At 44.5% G+C, this 18,779-nt stretch overlaps 1 protein-coding gene across 6 annotated transcripts in view; it reads right to left on the reverse strand.

Annotated features, from left to right (window-relative positions):
* Positions 1–18,779, reverse strand: part of HGO (homogentisate 1,2-dioxygenase) — a 57,314-nt gene that overhangs the window by 18,141 nt on the left and 20,394 nt on the right. For all 6 annotated transcript variants that reach the window (XR_015189600.1, XM_086523069.1, XM_086523067.1 and 3 more), the window contains exons 2-3: positions 317–550; positions 13–92 (exon numbers count right to left, since the gene is read on the reverse strand). Coding sequence is in view for 5 of the 6 variants with exons in the window: in XM_086523069.1 (XP_086379195.1) it covers positions 13–92; positions 317–550 (314 nt within the window). In the remaining variant the exon portion in view is untranslated. The remainder of the gene's footprint in view (positions 1–12; positions 93–316; positions 551–18,779) is intronic.

The raw sequence follows: 18,779 nt of genomic DNA on the forward strand, positions 1-18,779 counted from the left end.
CAAGTAACCTACGTCCTTCTTGAGGAACAATGAGGAAGTTCCCATCTGCATTGGCTAAGGCATAATTCTTCATGGATTGGTTGGCTGCATATCTGTCATAATGAGCATACAAGGAAAATAGATATACGTAACAGTAATCCAGCCACATGAATGTTGAGAGACATTGTGCACACCATACCCGAAAATGTGAAGACACTAATTTATTAACAAACCAAACCCCTACCCCCCCCCAAACACACACACACAAAAAAAAAAAAAACTTTTCTCAAGATCCAGAAAAGGAAGAGCTCCATTAGGGAAAAGTCATATAACTTACAGATGTATTGCATATCCATGTCGTAAAAAGGGACTGCCTGCTCCACAAATCGTAAACAACCCCTCCAAAAAATCTGTGGGACTTTCAGGAATCTTCTTTGGCATCCATCTAAGCTGAGTTGGTGTCACAGCAGTCCTTTCAGATGATGTGAAATCTGCGACTAGAAACTCATGCTTGGGAAACCGTGGAGTGAAAGGCTCATGAGTCACTGATGGCTTGATACGGTATAGCCAGCTGCCGTACAGTTCATAAAGATTAAATACTTGGTAAACATCACTTTAAGAGGACTACTTAAAGAACAAAACTTTCAACTGCAGCAGAATTATTACATATAATGGTTCATGCTTATGCAGTGCACTTTAACCCCTCTTCTGGACTAAATTGCTTGCATACGTCATGGCTGTAAAGACATCTCCATCAGGCAATCTAGAGAGGACAACCCTTGATTTCAGACAAAATTTCCTTCACCTAAGGCTCACATGAGGCAACTGGATTCATATATTTATTTGGTAGGTCGCCTTTTCATCTCCTATATAACGCAGGCTATGTATGTAGTTCAATCAATCAAATCAATTCAACCATTGTTCGGTTCAAGTTGTCCTTAATCATGATAGTTAAGTCTTAAACATAGGATTAATAGTAGTTTGAATGAGCAGCTTGTTATCAGCATGAGGCCAGTTCTTGTCTTCATTGCATCTTCTGCTTCTGCCATGGTATCAGAGCCCTAGGTGACACGACCACCTTGGTTGCTCGGTATTGGATGATCCAGCGCTGTTTTGGACTTGATTGAAGGAGAAGAAGCTTGCTGTTTTTTCCTGGTTTTTCTCCAGTTTGGGGCTGATTTAAGTATGTGGAGGCTATGGCCCCTCGTCTACACCTTCCCCGTGTTTTACCCTTGATTACCCGACCTCTCTTGACCAAGGAGAATTTGTTGGAGGTTTCAGGATGTGTAGCATTGCTGGATTGTTCCTGTTTTCTCAGATGGAGCTTTGTTGCCATGCCTTCTCGCAAGGGGAGCATGCATGCTGCTTTTGGATCCAGGGAGGGAACCGTTTTATTTGCAGCTGCTTCTTCAAAGGGAAGTGTTTGGACAACAGTAGGATCTTCTTCAACACTTATGGAGCACGTTTCTATGGCTGTACTTTCTTGGAGGAGACGGATTGGCAGATTTGCAATGCCTTTTGCAAATGCATGTCTGATGGGTAGCACGTTGATGATTCAGTTTCATTTTAGTACTAGATTGTGGATTATGGATTATAGAGGGGGTCTTTTTCCTCCTTGAAGAAGTGGATGTTCTTTGTTTTTTCTTTTCCATCCGCGGATGGAAGTTTCAGTTCTGGCTTCAGTAGTCTCTTGTTCATTCGGTATGCATCAGACTAGGTGCATGTTCCGGTGCATGTGTTGGAGTTGGCTTTGACAGGCAAAGGGGGATTTTTCTATCTCCAGAAGCACTTATGGAGAGTGGATCTCCTATCTCCATGTTCTCTCTTCACCGATGGTAGTCTGGCCTACAGATTTGGTCATTCTTTTGCCCTTTAATGAACTTGTCAGTACGAGTTATGGGACAGGTTTGCAATCCTTTTGGGGCGGTATTCTTAACGATCGACGGCAGATTTGTCGTGATCCTTTGGATGACATGTTTGCAAGTAGTGTCAGCAGTTGGTGGGGACATCTAGTTCCTACTTCCATAGTCAGCAACATTTGGATGCTTCTCCTGTACATCCCTTTGGAGAGCTCCAACCTTGGGGCAGCCCACTTGATCTACATGGGCATGTTGTAGTTCCCCTAGGCGGTTCATTTGCTCTTACCTTGAGTACTGGTGTTATGTTGTATATTATTGGTGGTTTTCAACACCAATAGAAAGGACAATTTTGGTGAAGATTTTAAGAATGCCAGTTACAACAGTGGCAGTATATGTGCTCTTCAGAGTCTGTCTAGAGTTTGATATATTGTTTTGGAGTACCTACACGTTTGATCTTGGCAGATGTGGAGGAATGGCGAACATTTGGTTTAATCTTAGGGAGTTTGCTTGAGTAGCTAGGTCCTGTTGGACCCCAATGAATTCATTGGCAAACATGATCCTCACGTGACGACCTTTCCGGTCTTCCGATTCTTTGCAGTTCGATGGTATGAGACTCTTTAAGTCTCGAGTTCTATGAGATTCAGGTTTTTAGTTACAGAGGAAGCAGATTCACTCCAGGTTGTCTCAGATTTCTTTCTAGTGGTACTTATTCTCTTTTCCCAGCTTTGAGCGGGAAGGGGGCTTCCTATCTTGAGGGAGCTCTCGGCTTTAGCTCTGGAGCTTTCAGAGACTGTTAAGTCTGACGTGGGGTTGAGTCACTTGTTACCTCAGGTGTACTTTTGAGGATACTTCTCTTTCAGAGGGGGCTCCCAAGCTAATATCTTCAATCGACTTCTCGTACTCCATTCAGCAGAGTGCCATGCACGATGTCTTCCGAGTCCTTGGTTTCCTTGCTTATTTCTTGTGGATGGTGTGCTTTAGCCCACAATGCAGTTAATATCTTGGCATATGTTTTCTTAAGACACTTCGGTGGTTGCTTCGTCTTTTGGTGTCACAGTTGCTCTTCCCAGTGCATCCGAGTAGTAGTTCATGTGCTTTGTTTTCCAGATTGATCCCCGGAGACTGTACCATTCAAGACACACGTACTTCTCTTACCCTTAGACTAGCATGTAGTTTCTTACAGGTGGATAGTGGTCCTCCTTGGACTAGGAATCAGTTACGATTAGCCATGGCATTCTTCAAATTGGGGAGCTTTTCTTCTCGATTCTCCCAGATTTGGCTCCAGGTTCCACACGTATATTTTCTTTTAGATTCACCTACCTGCATTTCATGTGAGTCTATTGAGACCTTTCAAAGGTGAAGTGCCAGTGGACAGGGAGCCATGGAGCAGGCCGAAGTGGAAGAGGCAGAGGAGATTCTCATTCCAGAAGAGGTCCTAGCTCACAAGGAAAGGAAAATGAAAGGAAAGCTGACATGTCGGTATTTAGTCAAGTTCGGGAAGTACCCGGCTTTGGATGCAAATGGATGGAGGAGGAGGACCTAGCAAATACTCCTCAGATTTTAGAGCTTTACCTTGAAGCTTTTGGTCTATACCGACTAGTACAAGAGTTACCGATGAATCAAAAGGTTGAATCTGGTGCAGTGCAGACTGAGGAAGTTACTCTGATCCTTTGTCACATGTTGTCACCATTGTGACTAATTTACATCATACACACTCATGGATGCAGATATGCGAAGTGCCATGCCAAGGAGGACCCCTACGCTTGGATGGTCACGACCCTTCGCTCAAGAAACATGCCTCTTCGCCAAAAGCCACACTCCCTCGACAACTGGTTATTTACAGTCGTGACTCTTCGCCCAATGCTTGCAGCTCTTCGTCCAAAGGATGTGTCTCTACGCTTACAGTCATGTCTATTCGCCATGAGACGTGTCTTTTCATTTGTAACCCTTCATCTCCTATAAAAGGAGCCCATTGTACTCAATTTCAATCAATCAATCAAACACAGTCTCTTAAGTCTCTTGTCAGAGTGTCTTTCTAGTTCTGATCAGAAAAGCACAATTCTTCACAGTGGTATCAGAGAAATTTTTTTGACAGGACCCGAAGATTGTGGGCGACTCACCCTCGCCGCTACCCTCTCTTCCCTCTCCCGGAGTTGCATGGAAGCAGAAGAAAGGTGGTATACACACACAAACGAGTATGAGGTAACGTGAATTTTTCTGTTCCAATTACATCGGTAATAGATAAGAGAGACAAGTGTGTGTGTGACGTACCCGGTGAATTTCTTCACACATTCTATGGATAACCCTTCCCGTACCTCTTCACATAACCCTTCGCAAGTGATGGGTTGTGCCCCCTCCTTGTGAGGAGCATCCTCTTGTGAAGCGTCAGCTCTGCTCCAATGTTTGCACCCCTTCCCAGGAGACATGCCCTTTGAGCAATTTCTCTCCAAGCACTGGAGTGCTGAAACGCTGGGCTGCCCCTTTGTCAAACCAATAAACTCTTTGCTGGCTGTTAAGATACACTTTTGTTGGTCTTTTTTGGCGCTGAAATTGCTTTGCGCTGACAATTGTTATTCACTGGCTGTTTTACGCATAAGACCGGTCACACACTTTATTAACACTATACAAAAAATATCCCAAGTTTTTTAAGCCCCCATTGACCGGCCAAACTTGGCTGGCCTATCCCAAAATTTAACCCCAATGTGAACTCACCCATGAAGAGAAACAAGGTACATTAAAAAAGGAAAAAAATGGCCAACAGTAGCGTTCAACAACTCTACGCAATCTCCCAGCCCACTTTTACGTTGGCTCTTCCTCTTCAAGCGCTGGCAGCCACCTCCTATGTACACCATGGTTGACGAGCCAGAGACCCCCCTTCCTGTCCACAAGTACCTGCCTCCCATCAACGAGGTCGAAGATTTGGAAGAATCCAATCTTGGTTGAAATTTCTTGGCAGAGCTCGGTGAGACCTCCGCATCGGGGAGGAACCTTTTTACCACCTTCAACAATCTCAAAAGGTGCCCTTACGGTTGACGAATGCACTGTATTGTTGTACGCATACTCAAGCATAGGCAAATACTGTTCCCACTTGCCCTTATTATCTGACAGATAGCATTTTAGCAGATCCAAGACAATAGAATTAGCCTCTTCTGACTGTCCATCAGTTGAAGACGAGAACTTGAGCGTAGTGCCCGTGTTCTCAAAAAATCCTCTCCAAAATAAAATTGTCATGCGAGGATCACGATCACTGACAATCGATTGTGGCATACCATGGTACTTGAACACATTGTACATAAATAACCGTGCCATCTGAGCACATTTTATCTTCTTCCTGACAGGGATAAATGGGCATGTTTGCTGAACTTGCAAATAATGGTCCATATACCATCATTCCCTATTGGCGTTTTGGGAAGATCAAAGATAAAGTCCATAGCAATGCTTTCCCATGGCTTATCCGGAATCGGCAGTGGCTGAAACAACCCTGGTGCCTTTTGCCTGTCAAACTTGACCTTTTGGCAAATCACGCATGCTCGCACAAAGGCATCCACATCTCTCCTCAAGGTAGGCCAATAAAAGAATGTCTCTACCGCTTTAACTGTCGCATCAATACCACAATGCCCTGCATACGGTGGGACATGACTTTCTACCATGACCTTAGGTCGCAACGGCCTAGTAACACAAGGTCTGCCATGCATCATCATAAAACCGTCTCTGAGGAGGTAGTGCTCATGATGTTGCCCCTCTTGCAACTGTTCAAAAATCCTTGTAAAATTTTCATCAATAGCATATTGTTCCTTCATGTCATCCAACTCATGATGATAAGGAATTGACACAGTTGAAATTTGTGGCTTCCTTGATAACGCATCAGCCACAACATTCTTCTTGCTTTCCACATGCATAATCTGAAAGTGGAACATAGAAAGAATGTTTGCCCATTGCATATGCTTTTCGGATAGCTTTGACTCTGTCAAGAAGTATCGCAAGGTCTGATGATCTGCCTAAACAACAAAATCACCACCTAACAGGTAGTGCTTCCAGCTAGAGAGCGCATGAATGACGGCCAATAACTCTTTCTCATAGATTTGAATAGTCTTTTCTGGCCCTTGCAAGATTCTGCTCTCCTAAGCTACTACCCGACCATCTTGCATTAGCACTGCTATGATTCTATTGCCACACGCGTCACACTGGACCACAAAAGACTTCCTAAGATCTGGTAAAACAATCACGGGATCTGAAGTCAACTTTTCCTTTAAGACATTGAAAGCTGAAATTTCTTTTTGGGTCCATTTGAATGTGACCTCTTTCTTTTGAAAAGCGTGAAAAGGTGAAGCTATCTCTGCAAAATTCTTGATAAATCTTCTATCGTATGAGCACAATCCCAAGAAGCTTCGGACATCGTGCACAGTCTTCAAGTCTGGCCATGTCTTAATAGCTTCAACCTTTGCGCCAAGAAAGTGGATCTCTTCTGTCACATGCACATCTAACCCTATGTGCATGTGGACAAGCTACTTTAGGACAAGGGTTCAGTTAGCATAGCTTAGGAAGTGTTCTGGCACTTTTGTGAGTCTGTTCGCAGACTGTGCATGCCCACGCACTTAGAGTAGATGCATATCCTCTGGTTGTACACAGCATGATCATCAACATTACCACCAGAATCCATGAGGAGCATTTTCCAATGCACAGAACCTATTCTCCCTATTTTGGCCATTTTTCACTTATTATTTTTAAGTGACTTTTGTTGGGAACTGGATAGGGCAAATGACCCAAGGCAATATAAAAGAAAACCTAGTGCTAGTGAAGTCTGGCAGAAGAGGAAGAAGTTCATAGGCAAGTGACTTGCAGCAGGCATCTCTCTCTCTCTCTCTCTCTCTCTCTCTCTCTCTCTCTCTCTCTCTCTCTCTCTCTCTCGCTCGCAAGAACCTTGAAGGCCTGGCGTTTTTCCAACGGGTTAAAGCCAGCGTTTCAGCAGCCCCTTTGACCAGCGTTTTTCAAGGCAGAACTTCAGCGTTTGTGAAGCCCAGCAGATCAGCGTTTGAAGCCCAGCAAATCAGCGTTTTGAAGCCTCTCAAATCAGCGTTTTTGAACCAGCATATCCAGCGTTTTGAACCAGCATATCCAGCGTTTTGAACCAGCATAGGCAGCGTTTTTGAACCAGCAAGGGCAGCGTTTTGCAGCAGCAGAACTCGGTGTTTTTGCAGCAGCAAATTCAGCGCTTTTCAGCAGTATAATCAGCGGCAACTTCAGCGTTCACAGCAGATAGAGGATCAGCCAGAAGATAGCATTTTCAACCGTCGTCGTCGCCGCTCTCGTCGTCATCGTCGTCTCCAACCTAGACACACATTGCATCATAGTCCCACGACTTGCATCAGTATCTTGTACCAGATTTGTGCAATCAATAGCGTAGACCTCTCTCGCCATCGAGAGAGGGGCTCTTGGAGGAGGGTTTGACAACTTGTCTGGTGTCGTATTCTTCTCTCTCTATCTCTCAGTCTCAGCACCTTCATTCACAGTGTTTATCCACTTTGTTTGTGATCACTTACACTATCTCATTAAAGGAACGGAAGGCTCTCCCTTCCGTAAGTAAAAAGGAACCTTGAGCACAATTCAGAGCACTCATCTTGAGCAAAGTTCAACATTCACTTCCGCTGCACCTTACATTGGTATCAGAGCTTTGGCAGTGTTCTGTATCACTCAAGGAAAGAACCACAAGAACCACATAATTTTTTTTGCTTATTGCGGTCACACGTAACCCAAGTCCTCTTGGGCGTGTCGATTCCTAATCGTGTTTTGAAGAGTGACAGGAAACCCAAGAAAGAAGGGCTTGTCCAACCTCCCCTTGTACCTCTTTTCACTCATTGAGAGCGGACCGTGCACTTAGCAGCTGGCCAATTGACGTGAGGTGGGAAAAAGCAACCTTGGTGTGAGCGCAAGGCCGCTAAGGGATGCGCCCGCGAAAAAGAGCAGAACTCGGGTGAAAAGAAGATCCTTCTCTAACACAGATTGGAAGTGAAAGAAGAACCTTAAGAACTTCAATAACCTCAAGAACTCAAGAACCTCCAGAACCCAAGAACCCAAGTTCCTCGTGAACTTAAGAACCCAAGACTTCAGTGTATGGTCATTACCCGAAGCAGAATGGATACTTCGCATGGAGGTGATGAGCATGGAAGTGGCGAAGAAGAATTTTCCCCACCAGGAGGTTTTTCTGACCCTTCCCCTTTCCCATCTACACCACGGTTTGCACCAAATCCTATGGAGGCTTTGGTCAAGTCGATGATGGACATGATGACACAACAATAAGAAGCGAATCGCGTTGCGATGGCACTACAAGAAAGAAAAGCAGAACGACAGGAAGCCATGGAGCGTGAGCGTGAGCAAGCGCGCTTGGCGGCCGAAGAAAGACAGGTAGAGCGTGAGGCTCAGAGAAAATTCCGCATGCAAGAGTTGGTCCGCCATGTTCTTGCCTCGAAGTCCGAGCCGGCCAAAGATGTTGGTAGTTCATCCAATGGCGCAAGCCGAGATTTTGACTCCAACAACCCCGTCACAGAGAAGTTTACTTTCAGTAAGTATGATGATAAGATGGATGCTACTATTATTCATTCTTGATTCCATCAATTTAATGCTTATTTTGCGACAACTAAGAAGACAGGAAATAGCAAGGTTTTGACGGCATTTATGTACCTTGCCGGTGATGCCATTAATTGGTACCACGCATGGCAAGAGGCACACTTGACCGTGCACCTAGAGGAAGCCGAGGACGGCGTGCCCCTTTCTTTCAATTGGGCCGACTTCCAAGACAAGCTAAAGGCGCGGTTTATGCCACCCCAGTTTCTCGCACGATTGAAGGACGATTGGCGCAGTCTCAAGTAAAATGGTATGCCAATTATGTCTTTCTCTAATCGTGTTTTGCAGCTCGGCACTCAATTACACAAATCAGATGCGGAGCGCAAAGAGGCATTCCTTTAAGGATTGGACGAGTATATCAAGTTTGTTGTGGAGGTACTTGATCAAATCGATCTCAACAAGGCGGTAGCGATTGATCTCGCACAAGAGATGAAGCACAATAAGGGAAAGCCTAAGGAGAACAAGACTTCTCAAGGAACCTCTCAGACTTCTCAGAACCCGCAGAATGGTAAGAACGATAAGAATGGTAACTCTTCTAGCCCAGCTTCCTCTAATCTTTCGGAAAAGAACTCTCAAAATGAATCTAAGGGTAAAGCTAAAGCACCTGCAAAACCTAAGCTAACCCCGGATGAAAAATCCGCACAAGGAATTATAGGAGGATACATAACGACTGAAGAACAAGTGATTTATGCTAAGGAAGGTAGATGTTATCAATGTCACGTCAAGGGTCACATTAAGAAGGCTTGTCCTAAGACAGCCCCACCTAAAGAACCTAAGGCACCCACAGCAACCACAAGCACTTTAATGAACCAAGCTGAATCTTCTCATGTCTCTGACACACACATTGATGAGTCTCTCATGAAGTGTTATGATCATGTAAAGGGTCAGCGTTTTATCATATTGTTTGATCCAGGCAATATGCATGATGTGATTAGTGCCTCTCTTGTTGAGAGAGCCCACCTAGAGGTTAGTCAGAAATCTCCTCTCGAGGTGTCTGGCTTCGCTCCCAGTATGGACTCTCTCATCACGAAAGAGTGCCTTGATGTGTTGTTTACAGTTCAATGAGCTACTTTCCGTAGGAAATTTCTCGTGTCTCCTCTTTCAGGATGTGATATGCTTTTGGGCATTAGATGGTTTCGGGAGCATAACCCTCTCATTGATTGGGAGGCCAACACTCTCACATTAAATGCCAAAAGCGACTCTCCCATGATCATTTGTGATGAGGAGGGTCTGCATTCTTTGCCTCTCATTTCTCATGTGCAGGTAAAGCGTGAATTTCGACGAGGAGCACAAGCGGCATTCATCTATGTTGCTCCAGTTTCCCAGAGCATACAGGCTCTAGACAGGTATTCAACTTTGTTTACCAAGTTTAAGCATCTCTTTTTGCAAGATGATCTTCCACCCCGTCTCTCACCCGAGCGGCCGGAGGACCATTGCATCGAGCTTATGGAGGGGGCACAGCCTATCAGTAAGGCTCCCTACCGTTTGAACAAGACACAGGAGGAAGAGTTCGAGCGGCAACTCACGGAGTTGGTGGCTCGATGATTCATACGTCTGAGTGTAAGTCCTTTTTCTGCTCCTATTTTGTTTGTCCGCAAGAAAGATGATCCGTTTTGTTTGTGTGTTGATTACAGGGCATTGAACAAGATGACAGTCAAGACCAAGTTTCCGATGCCTCACATTGAGTATATCCATGATAGGCTCAATGGGGCAAAGGTTTTCAGTAAGGTCGATCTCAAGAGTGGATACCATCAGGTACAGGTATTCAAAGGCGACATCTTCAAAACTGCTTTTCACACAGAGCGAGGACAATGGGAGTATGTTGTTATGCCTTTTGGATTGATAGGTGCCCTGGGTACATTTAATTGTCTCATGGTAGGCCGTTTCGGCGATATGGTCGGTGTATGTGTGTTCATCTTTCTTGATGATATTCTCATTTTTTTGCATCGTGGGAACAACTTGAAAAGGATGTCAAAAGGGTACTAACCCGTTTGGATGAGTGTCAGACTGCCAATTGTACATTGCAACTAAGAAATCTAAGTTTTTTCTCACTGAAGTTACTTATCTGGTTATATCATTTCTACAGAAGGCATCAAGCTAGACCCTGCAAGGGTGGAACAGGTACATAATTGGGATTTGCCCAAAACTGTATATGACGTGCATTCTTTTCTTGGGTTATGTTAAGCATATAGTTCGTACACATAGAGAATTTTGCATGCATTGCCACACCTATGACTGATATTTTGAAAGGGATAAAGACTCGCCGTCAGCGCGTAGACTTGCCCGAAGAAGCCATTGAGGCTTTCGCAGCTCTCAAGGTTGCGGTGACAGAAGCACCGCGTCTTATACTTGCCTCTTGGGATGACCCCTTTGAGGTATGGACGGATGCGAGCAATGTTGCCATAGGCGCTTGCTTCAGCAGCACGGTCGTCCTGTAGCTTTCCTTAGTCGGAAGCTCAATAGTGGAGAAAAGAACTATTCAGTTTATGATAAAGAACTTTTGTCTGTCATTCACTCTCTTAAGCATTGGAAGCATTTTCTTTATGGCAGAGAGTTTACAGTTCGCACAGATCACCAAGCCCTCAAGTGGTTCTAGTCTATGCCTAGTGCACATCGGAGTGATCGCTAAGCACGGTGGTCACAATTTTTTGAGCAATTTGGAGGTTTGATTGAATGTGCCTGAAAAAGCTAACCCTGTTGCAGATGCCTTGAGTCGCAAAGGACAGATTTTGGCTCTTGAGTCAGGATCCACAGTTTCTATTTAGGGTGTGTCTTTCGACACAAGGGCCTAACAACTATCTCATTCGTGATGGGTTGTTGTATTTTCTTCAACGTCTATGTGTGTTGCCCTCTCTCAGGCCAACCATATTGCATGATGCACATGATTCTCTCACGGGTGGGCACAGGGGAATGAACACCACTTTGGATAAAATAGAAAGATTCTTTTATTGGCCTAAAATGCGAGAGGATGTGTTTCGTTATGTCACACGGTGCACTATATGTCAAAGGGTAAAAGCGCCTCGAGATAAGCAGCAAGGCCTCTTGCTTCCATTGCCTATTTCCGATGGACCTTTTCAAGATATTTCCATGGATTTTGTGACTAACCTTCCACCTAGTTTGTATTCAAAGAACACTCAATGTTTGATAATTGTTGATCGTTTCAACAAGTTTTGCATGTTGATTCCTTGTAAGGCCACAGTCACTGCACAAGATGTGGCACGATTGTTCATAAAGCATTGGTACCCCCTCTATGGTTTACCAAAATCGATTGTTTCAGATAGGGATGTTAAGTTCACGTCCAATTTTTGGCGCACACTCTTAGAAAATTTTAGCACTAAATTTAATTTTTCGTCAATTTTCATCCACAGTCAGATGGTCAGACAGAGATTTACAATCAGTTGGCTTTTGATGTTTTAAAGTCATATGTGCATGATCAACAGTCTCATTGGAAGCTCTATCTCCCATTGGTTCACGCTATTGGATGAGATTTCTGAGAGTGTGAAGCTTCGGCTAAGCAAGGCTCAAGAATCTTATTCACGGCAGGCTAATAAGCATCGTCAGGATGTTTCGATCAAGGAAGGGGATTGGGTGATTTAAAAATCATGAAGCAACGTCTTAAGCAAGTTGGAAAGAAGTGTCCCAAGTTGTCTTTTCGAATGTATGGTCCATTTCCTATCATTAAAAAGATAAATGAGGTTTCAATGAAGTTGCAATTGCCTAACTCATGATCAATGCACAACGTTTTCCATGTTTCTTGGTTGAAAGTGTTTCAGGTAACACCTCCAAAGGACATTTCGGAAGAAGAAGAACCGTAGATCATCAATGAAGCAGAAGTCATGGAGCAGGAGCAAGTGTTGTTGCATCGGTTTCGACATGGTTCAAAGAAGCAAGTGAGACAATACTTTTTGAAGCTCAAAGATCGCAGAACCCACGAAGCAGTGTGGGTTGATGAAGAGTTTTTCAAAGATTACCAAGAGTTCTTGGCAGAATACAAGGAAGCCATGTAGCTCGGTACCGATACCTCACTTTAAAAAGGAGGGGATGTCACGTGCACATCTAATCCTATGTGCATGTGGACAAGCTACTTCAGGACAAGGGTTCAGTTAGCATAGCTTAGGAAGTCTTTTGGCACTTTTGTGAGTCTGTTCGCAGACCGTGCATGCCCAGGCACTTGGAGTAGATGCATATCCTCTGGTTGCACACAGCATGATCATCAACATTACCACCAGGATCCATCAGGAGCATTTTCCAGTGCACAAAACCTATTTTCCCTATTTAGCCATTTTTCACTTATTATTTTTAAGTGACTTTTGTTGGGAACTGGGTAGGGCAAATGAGCCAAGGCAATATAAAAGAAAACCTAGCGCTAGTGAAGTCTCGTAGAAGAGGAAGAAGTGCATAGGCAAGTGACTTGCAGCAGGCATCTCTCTCTCTCTCTCTCTCTCTCTCTCTCTCTCAAGCAAGCAAGAGCCTTGAAGGCCTGGCGTTTTTCCAACAGGTAAAAGCCAGCGTTTCATCAGCCCCTTTGACCAACGTTTTTCAAGGCAGCACCTCAGCGTTTGTGAAGCCCAGCAGATCAGTGTTTGAAGCCAAACAAATCAGCGTTTTGAAGTGAAACCGGCCTGTATGATCCAAAAAGGGCGGTAGACTTTACTTTAAACCTTGATTTAGCTTTCACCCATTATTAGTCGTCTATTTTACTTGTATTTTCAAGACACAACAAAGGGGAGAGGGATACAGGCTGCTAGATTGCACCTGTATGAGTAGACAGACACCAGATTGGCCCCTAACTTAGGCGCCCCTTTCGGTATTTCTTTATTGTTCAAAAGAGGGAATAAACGCTGTGGTTCCTACAAGCTGCCCCGCACAAACTCGGCTGAATTTCCACTGTTCCAACCCGATTTCGGCAGCATAACTGTACTAGAACCCTTCACGGTCAGTATTCCCACGCATTGACTGACTTTCCCGACGCATACGGGCACTTTGCAAAACCTGGCGAGAATCTGCAGCACGCTGAATTCTCTGTTTTCAGCCCTGAAAATACGCCAGATCGCCTGTACAGCGGTCCCCTTGTGTCCCCGAACCTCCTGGGGGTATTAGGGTCCGTTTAGGGCCAAAACCCTAAACCTGCAAAAATACACAGCAGGCTGTAATTCACTGTTTCGGGCTCCGTTCCGCGTGCCGGTCGCATCCCTAGCAAGTCCTCGAGCTCCCGCACCTGTAGGGCTACTTGCCCTTTGAATCGGACGAGATTTCTGGCGTGAAACCTCTCCGAATTCACCTGTACCTGCGGGGGGATTAGCCGCTAGCTAATCCAGTACCTGTGCAAGAGGCTCTTGCCTCGGAAATCGCGCATGAACCCACACAACTGTACATTGGTCAAATGAAGAGCCCACTAGAGGGGCATAACATACTGCCAAAGGGGAGAGAGAGGGCAGTGCGTAGCGTACAGGGCATCACTCCTGGCACCGCACTGTGCATAAGAGGGAAAGCAAGCACTCCATAGCTCTTAACCTGTGACAAAATCTGAAAATGAGGCTCTCTCCTCTTCAAATTCAGCGCCACTTCTTGTTGCATAAGGCAAGTGCACCAGAAGGTGCCACTTGGCACTTTTACAAGCATTTTCCCGTTTCGGGGTTGCCGCCTAAAAATATCCCAACCGGTGGCCCAGTTGACTTCACGGCAGAGTAAGAAAATGTTCCCTTTGTCATTCCGGAGGTAATGACGCCAACACATTTTCAGGTCCCAAAATAGCAGTTCCCTAAATTTTAGGAGATGCTGCCATTGTATCTTTCTAGGTCATCCGACCCTCTTTGTACACTGCGGCCACATCCAGAACTGAAATGTAGCCTCTGTAGCAAAGGATTCCACTTTGGCTAGTCAATGACCCCACTTGGCTAACCATAGTCCTTGTCCAACCTTAGTGCTCTCTTGCCCTCAGGCCTGGACTCCCTCTGGACAGTTCCACACTAGCTATGCAATGCAGGGCAGTTAGATTTCCCGAGGGGTGTTTCCAAAAAGTGAAAGTAAATAGATAATAAGAAAGAAATCAACAAAAAGGATAGATAGTAGTCACACGCTGGTGACATACCCCCCTCTTGAAATCTCAAACGTCCTCGTTTGCATCTATGTCGTACATGCTTACTGTCAACACTGATGTATTCAACACGTGTCGACACATATACGACACATACATGCTCATTGTCAACCCTGGTGTATTCAACACCTCGTCGACTCATGTATTGCCTGCGTGTGAACCCTGTCCCAATGACATAGTGGTAGCTTCGCACTCTGCCATTGCTTTGAGTCACTAACTTTCCAATGACAAAATGATAGCTGCACATTTTGCCACTGTCTTATCGTACACGTTGGATCCCGTAACACTTTCGAGCATACCCAAACCGACAGTTTAAGAATGCAGTTACACATGTACTCTTCAATAGAAGCAATCACTGTATCCTTGACAAACTGACAAGAAATACTCACTTCTATAGCACTAACCAAACTTTTGGACATTCCATAAGAGCAATTGCCAAACTGACAATCTGTACAGCTCTAACATTCATGTAACAGGTATTTCATTTGAGCTCACTTTAAATACCATGTACATCATTTGTTTCAGAAGCCATTGTCACACTGACAATCCATGTAGCTTTGAAACTCAAGGGGTCAAGGTAGGCTGCAAATCGAAGGCTTCCAGGTAGAGTGATAACACAGTTGGTGACTCTGCAAGTTCACCTTCTTCCATCCACTTAGCATCCATTGGTGGATAGTTTCTGAACTTTACCAAGTAACGCCTAGCAACCTTGCCTTTCACTTTCCTTTCTTTGTGTGCCAAAATGTGTTCAGGGAGCAAGATCTCGTCAAGTTCCTCGACTTCCGGCTGATCTTCAGCTGGCATATCTTCTGGCACATCACCCACATAGGGTCTGAGAAGACTCACATGAAACGCATTGTGAATCTTCCAACTGTCAGGCAATTTCAGCCTATATGCAACATCACTGATTATGTCGCATACTTGAAAAGGCCCATAGTAACGCATGCTGAGCTTTGGAAAGAGTCTTTCCTTGCCCTTCATCTTCTTTAACCTTGCCTTTTCAAACCGTAGAAGCACCCAATCACCAAGTGAATATACCACTTCACGACGGTGACGATCAGCTGCTTTCTTTTGCTTTGCCTGAGTCCTTTCTAAGGCCACTTTGACCTTCTTGTACATTTCATCCATGTCTTGAACATACTTATCTGCTTCAAATATCTTGTCCTTTGTATGCAGTATGGGAGGAACTTTCTTGCCACCTTCAACTATCTCAAAAGGTGCCTTGCCAGTTGATGAATGCACTGTATTATTGTATGCATACTCCACCAATGGCAAATACTGCTCCCACTTTCCTTTATGCTCTGACACATAGCACTTCAGCAGATCTAGGACAGTAGAATTTGCCTCTTCTGACTGCCCATCTGTTTGAGGATGAAATGACGAAGAGAATTTGAGCGTGGTACCCATATTCTCAAACAAGCCTTTCCAGAACAAACTAGTCATGCGTGGATCACGGTCGCTAATAATCGACTGTGGCATGCCATGATACTTGAAAATATTGCTCATAAACAAGCGTGCCATCTGATCTGGCTTTATCTTCTTCCTGACAGGAATAAAATAAGCCTGTTTGCTGAATCTGCAAATAATGGTCCAAATACCATCATTTCCTGTCTGCGTTCTTGGAAGATCAAAGATAAAATCCATAGCAATACTTTCCCATGGTTTATCTGGAATAGGTAGTGGTTGCAATAACCCGGTGCCTTTTGCCTGTCAAACTTGACCTTTTGGCATATTAGGCATTCTCGCACAAAGGCATCCACATCCCTTCTCAATGTAGGCCAATAGAAGAATGTCTCAACCGCTTTAACTGTAGCATCGATACCACGATGCCCTGCATACGGTGGGACATGACTCTCTTCCATAACTTTGCGTCGCAATGGCTTTGTGACACACAATCTGCCATGCATCATCATGAACCCGTCTTTAAGAAGATAGTGTTCATGACGTTGTCCATCCATTAGTTGCTCGAAGACCCTTGCAAAATCTTCATCATTTGCATACTGTTCTCTCATATCATCAAGTTCATGATGATAAGGAATCGACACAGCTGAAATTTGTGGCTTTCTTGACAAGGCATCAGCCACAACGTTCTTCTTGCCTTCCACATGCACAATCTGAAAATGGAACATGGACAAGATATTTGCCCATCGCATATGCTTCTCAGATAACTTTGTCTGTGTCAAGAAGTATCGCAAGGTCTGATGATCCGTTTGGACAACGAAATCTGCACCTAGCAGGTAGTGTTTCCAACTTAAGAGCGCATGAATCACAGCCAGTAACTCTTTCTCATAGACCTGCATGGTCATCTCTGGCCCTTGCAAAATTCTGCTCTCATAGGCTACTACCCTGCCATCTTGCATTAGCACAGCACCAATGCTACTACCGCAGGCATCACACTGGACCACAAATGACTTCCTAAGATCTGGCAACACAATGACTGGATCCGAAGTCATCTTTTCCTTTAAGAGATTAAAAGCTGAAATCTCTTTTTGTGTCCATCTAAAGGTGACTGCCTTCTTTTGAAGAGCATGTAAAGGTGAAGCAATCTCAGCGAAATTTCGGATAAACCTTCTGTAATAGGAGCATAGTCCCAAAAAGCTTCGGACATCATGCACCGTCTTCAAATTTGGCCATGACTTGATCGCTTCGACTTTTGCAGGATCCATTCTGACACCGTCCTTTGAGACAATGTGTCCCAGAAAGTGAATCTCTTCCAGAAAAAACTCACTTTTCTTTGCATTGATGAGCAACCTATGACTGCGTAGCTCTTTGAACACAATGGCCAAGTGATGCCTATGCTCCTCTTCATTCTTTGAGTAGACTATCATGTCATCAAAGAATGTACCAACAAACTGCTGGTGTGGACGGAAAATTCTGTCCATCATCCTATTAAACGTAGCAGGAGCATTTGTGAGACCAAAGGGCATCACTAAAAATTCGTAAAGGCCAAACGTTGTTCTAAAAGCAGTCTTGTGCACATCCTCTGATCTAATGCGGATCTGATGATACCCACTCTTTAGATCTATCCTGCTAAACATAGCTGCTCCTTCTAATTTGTCCATAATATCATCAATTCTAGGTATAGGGAACCTATTCTTGATGGTATTCTTGTTCAGTGCACGGTAGTCGATGCACATACGCCATGAGCCATCCTTTTTCTGCACCAACAACACTGGAGAACAGAATGGAGATGAACTGGGCTGAATCAGCCCCTTTTCTAACAACTCCTGTACTTGGCCCATTATCTCTTTCTGCTGAGCCGCACTAACCCTGTACGGAGGCTTATTTGGTGGGCTACAGCCTGGCACCAAATCTATCGCATGGTCCTCGGGTCTCTCTGGCGGTAATTGAGACGGTAATGAATCGGAAAAACAGTCACTATACTGTTGTAAAAACATTGACCTTTCTTTATCTAGCACAGATAAATTTGATTCATCACAATCTGACACTTCACGTGCAAAAACCAAGTACGCAGAAAGATGCTTTTTCATTACAGAAGTAATAGCAGAAGCTGATACAGTAGGAATAGACTCCCCTTTAAGCTTTACATCCAGAATGTGAGTCTTTCCCCTGCTCTGTACAGTGATCTTTTTGTTGTAGGCATCCATGATTCCCTGTACACGAAATAACCAAGGAATACCTAACAACACATCACATCCGTCCAGTGGCATGATGTAAAATTCTTCAGCATCTACATAGGACTGGATATGTAGACGCAACTTTCCAATGATGGGTGTCACAGCCTCTGTATGGCCAGGACATGCCAAACCTGCCTCTGCTGTATACCCCATCTCTTCAGGTCTGATTCCCAATTTTGAAGCCAATTCTGGGGAAATAAAGTTGGCTTTGGCACCTGGATCAAAGAAGATAAGCACTGTTTGATCCCTAACCTTTCCCCATGCTCTGCAAAGCTCACTTGCATCTGAATTTGGCTTGTCGCCCACCATATCTGGCACTAGACCAGCCATGGGCTTCTTTCCCTTCCTGTCCTCCTTGTCTTCAGAATCAGCTGGCCTTTTCTTTGTAGGACAGTTGTAAGCAATGTGGCCAGGCTGCTCACATATAAAGCATTTGTTCTCTGTCCTCAGGACCTTCTTTTGCTCTTCTGACTTGCGAGGAAAACGTCTTTTCCATTTCTTTGCTGGTCCTTTTTCTGATTCAGCCGTAGCTTTGTCTTTCCCTGCGTTGGCTGACTCCTGAGTCTCTTTAGGAGCCTCATTGCG

Source organism: Adiantum capillus-veneris, chromosome 11 (genome assembly GCF_014529385.1).
Source record: "Adiantum capillus-veneris isolate H3 chromosome 11, ASM1452938v2, whole genome shotgun sequence".
In the NCBI taxonomy this organism is placed as follows: Eukaryota; Viridiplantae; Streptophyta; class Polypodiopsida; order Polypodiales; family Pteridaceae; genus Adiantum; species Adiantum capillus-veneris.